The following is a 12,410-nucleotide window of genomic DNA, read 5'->3' as shown; positions in this document are numbered from 1 at the left end:
CGAGATGCTGTCAGAACCCTGACGAGCACGTCCATCAGGAAACCGCTGCCAACTCCAGAGCATTCATTTGCCCCTGCAGATAAATATGAGAATACTAGCAATTATTAAAAAAAAAAAAAAAATGATATATATATATATATATATATATATATATATCCTTTATATTCATCCCAGAGCGTCAACAACCTTTGGAGTCGATGTCATAAAACGGATAACAATGTTGTGTGTTAATCGGCAGAAAGACACGGGTCCGAGACTGACGAGTGAAGTGAAGCTCTCTCGCAATCATCCAATTTCACATCGAACATATTAGTAGAGATTTAGTCCATTTTCAGGAAACCTCGAAGGAATAAATTCACACCGTGTGGATAATTTGGACAACTGCTGCATTTCTAAAAAGGTTGCCAGACTGAGCGTGACAAGCTGCGATAAATTAGTATCCCACTGGTCGAGATAAATAAATCATCTTGTGCTAAAAATGTAATTAATTTAAGATATAACAAACCCACACTTCGCTTGGACTTCGGTGACTACGATGGGGCCTCTGTTTCTGTAAGGTGCTTCATACTAATCACGTGTACATAAAACCAGACAAAACCAGAAATTATTTCTTCTTTTATCACGTTGACGTTGGGAAGGTGGGGTCAAAGATGATACAGCTCCCCTGGAGTACAAAGGGTCAAGGGCCTTGCTCAGGGTCCCAAGAGTGGCAGCTTGGTGTGGCTGGGATTTGAACTCAAGACCTTCAGATCTAAAGTCCAACATTTTAACCATTGAGTTCATTGAGTCAAGTGTGTGGCCTGATTCCTGGCATTGTGACATTCCTTCACACTCTTTTTAAACACACACACACACACACACACACACACACACACACACACACACACACACACACACACACACACTTTAGTTCCTGATTAATCGCTCGTTTAGCGTAACGAGCATATTAATGGCCTCGGCACACTGGCTAATTTGCGAGCGGCCGTGTCATTCATGGCGCTGTGGTAAACGTGTGAGTGATGACTGCATGGAGCATTTATTACAACTAGGAAATGACAACGGCCTGTCAGGACAACTCCATCGCGTCTGAACTGTGAGCTCGAGGCGGTGTTCTGTTACGCTGCGCCTGAATCTGCACTCTTTATGCTGTGTGTGTGTGTGTGTGTGTGTGTGTGTGTGTGTGTGTGTGTGTGTGTGTGTGTGTGTGGTAATGAAGACACAGATGCCTGCCTGCTATTGCTGTTAAAGTTACTCTCTCTGACAGCGAAAGGAAAACTGGCTTTTGCACAGTGGCTATTTTTAGCTTCAAATTGGAATCCCACACCTCATTTGTTGAATACTGACAGCCAGAGAGGCCACACCTCCTACACTGTTACTGACAGGAACAGAGGCCACACCTCCTACACTGTTACTGACAGGAACAAAGTCCACACCTCCTACACTGTTACTGATAGGAACAGAGGCCACGCCTCCTACACTGTAACTGACAGAAACAGAGGCCACGCCTCCTACACTGTTACTGACAGAAACAGAGGCCACGCCTCCTAAACTGTTACTGATAGAAACAGAGGCCACGCCTCCTACACTGTTACTGATAGAAACAGAGGCCACGCCTCCTACACTGTTACTGATAGAAACAGAGGCCACACCTCCTACACTGTTACTGACAGGAACAGAGGCCACACCTCCTACACTGTTACTGACAGGAACAGAGGCCACACCTCCTACACTGTTACTGACAGGAACGAAGATGTCATTCTTGTGCCTTTATTTAATCTTTTAATAGAACTAGAAATACTATTCACTGAAAATGCAGCTCTATCGACTATTCCTCCGCCTTTATGTCTGCTCATGCAGTGACCACACCTTCTTTATCAGCACATAAACACTAAAACCGATGCGAACAATTAGATTCTTACAGCCTTTATAAAACAGAAAAGTGTTCCGCAGTGCAAAAGCACATTACGGAAAAAATAAAGCCAGCAGGTGGTGAAATAAAGAATGCCATATAAACAAATGTTTCAGCCGGGCCCAAATCTCATGCTCGGCTGTAATAGATGCTGCGCGGCAGGGATCTTATTAGCGAACCAGCCATTTAGTTTCAGGCTGGTGCGAGTTCATTTGTGCAGCAGGTGTAATGAAAAAGAAAAAAGAAAAACCTGCTTCGCTCCTGCACTCAGACAATCCTACAGTAGGAAATATATCATATTGTGACATTTATACAAGGACCAATGAGGTGAAGGCAGCAAATGTCTAACGTCAAGTCCAGATGTTTTCTTTCACAATCTGGGTGGAGAAGGTAACGATGGAGACGTCAGAGAGGAGGATTATGAGAATCATGAACATAAAACATCATGAATGCTCAGTATTTTGAATACACCTCCCTCACAGTGAAGCATGGTGGTGGTAAAAACGTGTTCTTGGACCTCCTTAATCTCTCTGTCCATCCCTTCAATATCTGTCTGTCTTTTTATTTGCCTCTTTCCGTCTCTTTCTCTCTGTCAGTCTTCCTGACTGTCTCTCTTTCATTCTCTCATTCTCTCTTCCTTACTGCCACCATCTCTCTCTATCTTTGTCTTCCATTCTATTACTATCTGTATGTGTGTCTCTGTTTTACTCTTTCGCTCTCTTTTCTTCTCTTTAAACTATCTGTCCATCTCCTCAATTTATTTGTCTTTTTCCTTCTTTCTTTTTTTTCTCTATCACTCTCTCAGTCAATCTTTCTGCCCTGTCCCTTTTTCATTCTTTCTTCCCCTCTCTCTCTCTCTCTCTCTCTCTCTCTCTCTCTCTCTCTGTCTCTCTCTCTCTCTCTCTCTCTCTCTCTCTCTCTCTCTCTCTCTCTCTCTCTCTCTCTCTGTCTCCCTATTCTATCTCTATTAGTATTTCTGTATTTCTGTCTCATTCTCCTGCTTTCTTTGTTATTTTCCTCTCTTTTCCTCTCTTCAATCTCTCTGCCCACCTCTTTAATCTATGTCTCTCTCAGTCTTTCTCCATTCCTTACTCTCTATTTGACTAGAACTCCACCTCTCTCAGTATGTCTGTCTCTCTGTCCCATTCTCTTTTTTAACTTTCCTTTTTAATCTCTGTCTTTTTTCTTCTCCTCTCTCTTTCTCTGTTGGTCTCTCTCGATCTTTCTCTCTCACTCAGTCAGTCTTTTTGCCCCGTCTCCACACACACACACACACACACACACACACACACACACACACACACACACACACACACACACACACACACACACACACACACACACACACACACACACACACACACACACCCCATGTCCATCAGGAAAGCTTTGAATAATTAAAGAGTTGAAGGTGCCAGGCATCGTCACTCTCCCAGATGGTGGTCAGCGTTCCTTCCTGTCCTCACCACAGTGCAGGTCACATCAGCATAGCTAATCACTGTCTCACATACACACACACACACACACACACACACACACACACACACACACACACACACACACACACACACACACACACACACACACACACACACACAGCACTCAGCAGCACTCCACATGGTTCAGCCTCAATCTCCTCATCAGCTCATCATCATTGCCTAACCCTTATGATACACAGAGGCTGCACACTCACTCTTCATATGGTAGGGTTATACAGTGGGGTCATACAGCAGAGACATGTGGCAAGGTCATACGGTGGGGTCATATGACAGGGTTGACCAGCGGAGACATACAGTGGAGTCATACGGCAGGGTTATACAGCGGAGTCATAAAGTGGGGTTATACAGCACAGTCATATAGAGGAGTTATAAATCGGGGACATGCAAAGGGGTTATAGCGGGGTCACTCGTTGAGGTCATACAGCAAAATTATACAGCGAGTCCACAGGAGGGTCATCCAATGGAGCCCTACACGGAAATCATACAGCAGGGACATAAAGAAAGATCATATAGCGAGGTCTTATGTTGGGGTCATACAGAGAGGTCATACAAAGGGGTCATACAGCAGGGTCATTCAGAGGGGTCATACAGAGGGGTCATAGAGAGGGGTCATACAGAGGGTTTATACAAAGGGGTCATACAGAGGGGTCATACAGAGGTCTCATACAGCGGGGTCATACAGCGAGGTCATACCGAGGAGTCATACAGAGGGGTCATACAGCAGGGTTATACAGAGGGGTCTTACAGAGGGGTCATACAGAGGGTTCATACAGAGGGGTCATACAGCAGGGTCATACAGAGGGTTCATACAGAGGGGTCATACAGAGGGGTCATACAAATGGGTCATACAGAGGGGTCTTACAGAGGGTTCATACAGAGGGGTTATACAGCAGGTTCATACAGAGGGTTCATACAGAGGGGTCATACAGAGGGGTCATACAGAGGGGTCATACAGAGGGGTCTTACAGCGGGGTCATACAGCAGGGTCATACAGAGGGTTCATACAGAGGGGTCATACAGCAGGGTCATACAGAGGGGTCATACAGAGGGTTCATACAAATGGGTCATACAGAGGGGTCTTACAGAGGGGTCATACAGCAGGGTCATACAGCGGGGTCATACAGAGGGGTCATACAGAGGGTTCATACAAATGGGTCATACAGAGGGGTCTTACAGCAGGGTCATACAGCAGGGTCATACAGAGGGTTCATACAGAGGGGGCAAACAGCAGGGTCATACAGAGGGGTCATACAGAGGGTTCATACAAATGGGTCATACAGAGGGGTCTTACAGAGGGGTCATACAGCAGGGTCATACAGCGGGGTCATACAGCGGGGTCATACAGAGGGTTCATACAAATGGGTCATACAGAGGGGTCTTACAGAGGGGTCATACAGCAGGGTCATAGAGAGGGTTCATACAGAGGGGTCATACAGCAGGGTCATACAGAGGGGTCATACAGAGGGTTCATACAAATGGGTCATACAGAGGGGTCTTACAGAGGGGTCATACAGCAGGGTCATACAGCGGGGTCATACAGAGGGGTCATACAGAGGGGTCTTACAGAGGGGTCATAGAGCAGGGTCATACAGAGGGGTCATACAAATGGGTCATACAGAGGGGTCTTACAGAGGGGTCATACAGAGGGTTCATACAGAGGGGTCATACAGCAGGGTCATACAGAGGGTTCATACAAATGGGTCATACAGAGGGGTCTTACAGAGGGGTCATACAGCAGGGTCATACAGCGGGGTCATACAGAGGGGTCATACAGAGGGTTCATACAAATGGGTCATACAGAGGGGTCTTACAGCAGGGTCATACAGAGGGTTCATACAGAGGGGTCATACAGCAGGGTCATACAGAGGGGTCATACAGAGGGTTCATACAGAGGGGTCTTACAGAGGGGTCATACAGAGGGGTCATACAGCGGGGTCATACAGAGGGGTCATACAGAGGGTTCATACAAATGGGTCATACAGAGGGGTCTTACAGAGGGGTCATACAGCAGGGTCATAGAGAGGGTTCATACAGAGGGTTCATACAGATGGGTCATACAGAGGGGTCATACAGAGGGGTCATACAGAGGGGTCATACAGAGGGGTCATACAAATGGGTCATACAGAGGGGTCTTACAGAGGGGTCATACAGCGGGGTCATACAGAGGGGTCATACAGAGGGTTCATACAAATGGGTCATACAGAGGGGTCTTACAGAGGGGTCATACAGCAGGGTCATACAGAGGGTTCATACAAATGGGTCATACAGAGGGGTCTTACAGAGGGGTCATACAGCAGGGTCATACAGCGGGGTCATACAGCGGGGTCATACAGAGGGGTCATACAAATGGGTCATACAGAGGGGTCTTACAGCAGGGTCATACAGCAGGGTCATACAGAGGGTTCATACAGAGGGGTCATACAGCAGGGTCATACAGAGGGGTCATACAGAGGGTTCATACAAATGGGTCATACAGAGGGGTCATACAGCAGGGTCATACAGCGGGGTCATACAGCAGGGTCATACAGCGGGGTCATACAAAGGGGTCATACAGAGGGGTCATACAGAGGGGTCATACAGAGGGGTCATACAGAGGGGTCTTACAGAGGGGTCATACAGCAGGGTCATAGAGAGGGTTCATACAGAGGGGTCATACAGATGGGTCATACAGAGGGGTCATACAGAGGGGTCATACAGAGGGGTCATACAAAGGGGTCTTATGATAGAGACATACAACAGGGACATACGGAGCAGCCATATGGCGAGGTCATACGTGGGGGTCATACGGCAGAGTTGAACAGTGATGCTGGATTGGCAGTAGAATGATTGACATCCACAGTCAACAAACAGACAAACAGGCACTGTTATACAGTATACTGAAGGCATTTACTTATTCATTAGGATACTTTTGTTTTCTATTTGGTCCAACTGACGCCTCACTGCAGGTCTTTCTTTCTGACCACGCTTAGAAATATTTGGTGGGCTTGGCATCATTTAGCATGTCCCTGCCCCCCTGTTCACATGGCACAAGGGCCAAGTATTTCTGAGCTTATTTTAATAACCATGTTTATCAGAGGGCAGGGAATAAAAAACGAAATAAAAATGTGATGTTTGGCAGCATAATGAAAATGAAAATCCAGAAAGACTTCATTGGTGCTAAAAGTCAATCAATAAACAGATAAAAAGCTAGTCCTTTTAGAAAAAATATCTATGATGTCATTTCCTATTACAAGTAATCGCACATAAATGGAAGGAGTCTACAGGGTCAGCGCTCGTACAGGGTTAAAGTGTGTAAAGTTTAATCTTCTGTCATTCTCAGGACTTGCTACAGCTGCTATAACCTAAGCGCTAATGAGGACTAAACTTAGCATCGCTGACATGGTCAAAATAAAAATCCAAAACAACGTGTCTCTAGGTGCTGTGCTCTTTCTTTTTTTTTTGTGTACCTTCAAATTTGTGGTAACAATTTGAGGAGGAACCGCATCTGTCTGGAATAGTCAGGTGTCCCAAAACTTTTGTCTAACTTGTTTCAACCAATCCCTGCTCAACATCATCAAAACACAGTGTGAGAAAGATATTTTTAGGAATAAAAGAGTGTTTTAGCATTTCAGTACAGAGTCTAGGGCAAGGCGACTCTCTCTCTCTCTCTCTCTCTCTCTCTCTCTCTCTCTCTCTCTCTCTCTCTCTCTCTCTCTCTCTCTCTCTCTCTCTAGCTCTCTCTCTCTCTAGCTCTCTCTCGCTCTCTCTCTCTTCACAGAGAGATGGAAAAGCATTGAGATCATCAGCGTAAAAATGCTGAGTCAAGCAAGACAAAATTAAAAACTTCCCAGAGCCCAGCACCCCTACAATCATCTCAGCTACAATCGCACTCCACATTCGTCTTCCTGTTTTTTTTTTTTTCCCCTTCCTCCGATTGCCTAATCTCTTTGTAAGGACTCGCTGAACCTCGTACAGTCGCCGCACTTAATTGAGTTCCGGCTGCACAACCAGACTCGTCCCATTAGCTCCTTGTTGTCCTCGATAGACCCCAAGAAGCTTTAGTGCTGATGTTGCATTTTAGATTTTTTTCTTTTTCTTTTCCAGGGACAGTAATTAAAGGCCTCCAAAAAAAAGTTGATTAGAAGCAGAGTGTGGAAAAGGGGCAGATGCTCAAACTCTTTCTCCGACACGGTGAGGAGGAAGGAACTGAAACTGAGGACAGCATGGATGGATTTTTCTCGTGTCATTTCACAGAAGAACGGTGGGATTGTTAGTTTTATCACGTTTATATGATTGAAACGATTTTCGTCTCACATAGAAATCTCCAGCAGGTCTTATGATTCCGCATGTGTGTGATAATCTGTTATGTATCTGTTTTTTTTTAAACAAAATGTTATCACTGGGAAGGAAACAACATTTATTTTACATGCACCTGTTGTGCTTCAATACTAACAACCAAAAATCAATCATTTAAAAATCAGTTAAATAATCTAAAAAGAATAATAATAAATAAAAAAAATCTATCTATCTATCTATCTATCTATCTATCTATCTATCTATCTATCTATCTATCTATCTATCTATCTATCTATCTATCTATCTAATCTTTCTGACCAATCAGAATCCAGAATAGTGCTGTAGTGGATAAAAGTACACTTTACACTTTACTGTAAACTAAATGTTATTTATTTCTTGCTTTCTGTGTGTGTGTTTGCTAATCTGTCTGTCTAGGATCCGAGCCAAACCTATACTGCAAAAGTATTCCGTTTGTCTGTTTATGCTTTTTAATGATTTATTAATAAAAAAAATTAATTAAATAAATAAATAAACGAAAGGTTAGTTTAATGAATGTCATTTATATAGATTTTTTTTTTTAAACAATACATCAAAACAATATTTTTCCCCACAATACATTTCACAATACATTACAATTCCAACTTCAATATTTAGGCCACGCCTCCTTGCTGAGTCTTATGTGAAGGTTTGAATTGGACATCAGTATTTCATACAATATCAGAATCCACATCTGCTTTCTTTCACATAAAACATCGATTCTTTGAGACTATATAGTAACATAGACACATAAACAGTAACAATATTACCATAAACCCTGACCCTAATAGTAACAATAGTACCATAAACTCTGACCCTTGTGTGTGTGTGTGTGTGTGTGTGTGTGTGTGTGTGTGTGTGTGTGTGTGTGTGTGTGTGTGTGTGTGTGTTTACCTCTGTTTTGAATCGGTCCTCGTTTGCGGCTGGTGGACGAGCTGTGTGTTGCGTTTTGGAAATGCGTGATCTCCATGGTGGCATTGGTACGGAAACTATCCTTGATTCTCTGCACTAAAGCTTCCACGGACTCGTGCTGGGAGTCGATGACTGCGAAACGGAACAGCACAACACACACACACACACACACACACACACACACACACACACACACACACACACACACACACACAGACAGAGAGAGAGTAAGTTAGAGTTCTGAAAATTCTCTCACAAATCTTTAACCCAATGACATCCGAGCTGATCGAAAGAATCACATAGAACATCTGGCTAATCTGGATTTAAAGTCTTTGATTCGAGACATTACTGTATGCGGTTAACTTCATTACTTATAATCGGACCTCATTCAGTGATTTTGAAGTGTGATGCAGGTTCAAATTTCTACATGAAATATCATCAGTTATGTGCAGAGTTTTCTGATGGTCATGTTCTTCATTTTTCTTTTATTATTTAAAGCATTTAAAACAGATTTCTTATGTCACAACCTTTATTAAAAGCACTGTTTCATGATACCATGCAAATTTGTTTAGGAAACACCAACGCTTTGTGAAGTGAAAGGAATCCTGATCCAAAATGGCTCCAATTTCATAATTCAACTCAATGTGATTCTGTCTGGGCCGCGGCTCATTGGATCCGACTTCACCGTACAACAAGACGATGAGCCGAAGCGAGAAACATGTCTGAGTTCTGTAAGCATTCTTTAGAGAGCAAACACTCAATAGAGATGTCTATGATGGAACCACCTGCCCAGTCACCGCACCTAAATACTATTGAACTGCTCTGGGATGAACTGAATCACAAGAAAGACATCTTTGGCGAGTTTTACAAGAGACACATCAAAGTACTACAGCTGAATGTTCGGAGAAACGAACTGTCTGGATACTGAGAGCATGTAAAACTTCTAATGGAGGATTTTTCTATTGAAAATAAAGTTGGCCATCTGGACATTTATAGATTTGTTTGGGCAAAGTAAAAACATAGAAACATATGTTGTTGCATAGAAACAACAGGAACATGTTTGTGTCTCTTAAAACAATAAAATGAGAATCTTTGATTATATATACACACATTATATATATATTCTATATATTATATACACACACACACACACACACACACACACACACACACACACACACACACACATCTGCCTAGCTAATACGGGGAATTCGGGCGCCAGATATATACATTCTGATGATTCCGAGCTCTGCCCTAAATGGAAGCAGCATTTCCACCGATTTCATGTAACATTAATAAACAAACAGAAATGGTGCGATCGACTCATCTTTATATGCCGTCTGAGCATTACATTTAAAATATTTCCAAAAAAAGAGAGACAAATTTACATTTTTGTTGAAATAAAACTGAGCATCTGATCAGAAATTAAGAAGAGGTCTGAGAACGACCATCTCATTTCTCATTGCAGTTTAATAACTGGGTCAATATCAGGTAATAACAGTGAGAAGCGAGAACCTTCGCGTGTGCGAGGGCCATGAAGACGCAGACGGTGTTGCTTTTCCATCATGCTAAAATTTAAAGCCTCGTGGGAGTTCTCCTGACCCACCTGTACACGTTCTGCCCCATTTGTGCCACCAGAGAGCCTTAAAATATATAAATAACCCTCCCTTTTTTCCCATTGTCTCGGCGAGTCGAATCGAAAAAAAAACAAAAAAAAACCTGGAGACCAACTATTTATCTGCCGCCTCCATTAGCAGACCACGGCGCTGCTCCCTGAGGTTGGCCATGCATCACGAGTTCAATTAAAGTGAGAGATGTGAGGGGACGAGCTCTCCCAGGAGCTATAAAGGGTCTGGATGATGATATGTTCCTCTGTTCCTCTTGCACTCTGAAATAGTGGCCATGTCCTCTCCATCTCTCTCTTATCTTTGTTTCATTCAGCATCATCTCACACTATTATGGCTCATAAGAGCTCAGGTAAGAGGAAGTTACATTAAAACGGAGGAACTGTGGCTCCATTGTGATCCATTGTGGCTTTTCTTTAGAATCGTTTTTTCTTATTTCCCACAGTGAAGCATGGTGGTGGGAGCAACATGATGGTTTAGAATAAAACCCTAAATAGTGAAAGTTTCATGTTTTAAAATCGAGAAGTTCAACAGCACCACAAAATAAATCTCATTAATAGAGATGTATTGGTTGTAGAAATAAAGAGAGTTAAGGGCCTTTCTCAAGGGCCCCAAGCAGGCCACTTTGGCGATACCGAAGCTTGAACCCCAGACCTTCTAATTAGTAACTCAGAGCCTTAACCTCTGACCTCCCATGTACCGAATCCTGATGATGCTAGTTCAGTAAGCTAGCTAACTGCTAATGTGCAAGCTAGATTTCAAGTCTCCACTGTCTCAGGCATCAGGATTGATGTTTAATTGGGTCTCAAAATGTTTAATGCTACTGTATTACCTTAAAGAATTACCGTCATTTATTCAGAGAAGAAGAAGAAAAAAAACACTATTACTGTAGTAATTACACTGAAATATCAAATTCTCCTTCTCATTTTCTGTCCCTCAAATATTATGTGGACAAGAGTATTGGGACACTTGATTTTCCATCCATATGTGGTTCTTCCACAAACTGGAAGGCACACGATTGTACAAGATGTCTTCAGATGGAGGAGCATGAAGTTTTTTCTTCACTCTGAAAACTAGGAGACCCAAAACCTGCTCTATGAAGATACATATGATTGAGTGAAAGATCTCCTGCTATAGAGCTTCAAACCTATGTGAATGCCGACTGCACCCCAGGAACCTCCTCACCTTCTCACATCAGTACCTGACTTTACTAACACACTTGTGGGCTGAATGATCACAAATCTGCACGAAATCTTGTGGAACACCTTCCCAGAAGAGTGGAGGTTGGGCGTAAATGTGGGATGGGATGTTCAAAAAGCAAACAGAAAATATTCATGTAGCAGATCCACGCTGATTTGTGCCAGGTTTTTAATCACACATTATTTCTCCATCAGTGCTACTTGTATAAATGCTAATCTTTTTCTTTCTTCTCCTCGAAGGGCAGAATCTGTGCTGAAGACTAAAATGAACGAAGATGAATTTAGCACATTTCCTAAAAGGTCATTCGGATGAACGTTGCATTTATTCCTTTGACTCTTCATTCAACTCAGTAAACTCACTCCATTAGCGTGATTGGTTAAAAATTACTCTGGAAGCACGCGATCCATTTTCACGAAACCTTCACCGGTCTCCAGACTGTGCCTTCTAAACACATCTAAAATAAAATAAATAAACATGGAGAGTATGTAAAGAGGAGCAGATTAGTGGCGAATGGACAGCGAGTGTGTGCTGTGGAGAGAAAGAGGAAGAAAGGGCGCGATCGCTGAGACGTAGCACATCACACACTACTGTAACATTTCCAAAGGGACCTTTTATAGAAAATGAACGAGATTAATAAGTCGCTAGGCGGACTCCGAGACAATGCTTTAGCGCACAAAAGGTTTAGTGGCTGGCCTTTATAGCGGTTTTAGAGCCATCAATACCTGACAAGCCGCCTAGCCAAAGTGCATCACTGAGCTAGCATTCTGCCTCAGAAAAGGCCACATTCTGTTTCTCTTTACGACTTTATGCTGTTTTTCTTTTCTTTTTTTCTTTTTTTAGAAAACGATACAATCCATTAAATGGTGTATCTTTTCTTCCTGAAATAGTAACCTTTCTAAAACATTAAGACAAAAGATATTTTGCTATTAAGCAATAACTTAAAAAAAAGGAATA

The 12,410-nt window shown here is 42.8% G+C and overlaps 1 protein-coding gene across 2 annotated transcripts in view; it reads right to left on the bottom strand.

The window, feature by feature from the left end:
• Positions 1–12,410, bottom strand: part of astn2 (astrotactin 2) — a 360,332-nt gene that overhangs the window by 190,044 nt on the left and 157,878 nt on the right. For both annotated transcript variants that reach the window (XM_083531246.1, XM_083531247.1), the window contains exon 4: positions 8,614–8,763. In XM_083531246.1, coding sequence (XP_083387372.1) covers positions 8,614–8,763 — 150 coding nt within the window. The remainder of the gene's footprint in view (positions 1–8,613; positions 8,764–12,410) is intronic.

This window comes from Silurus aristotelis (genome assembly GCF_946808225.1).
Source record: "Silurus aristotelis genome assembly, chromosome: 26".
NCBI lineage: Eukaryota > Metazoa > Chordata > Actinopteri > Siluriformes > Siluridae > Silurus > Silurus aristotelis.
This window is presented reverse-complemented; position numbering and strand designations above follow the sequence as displayed.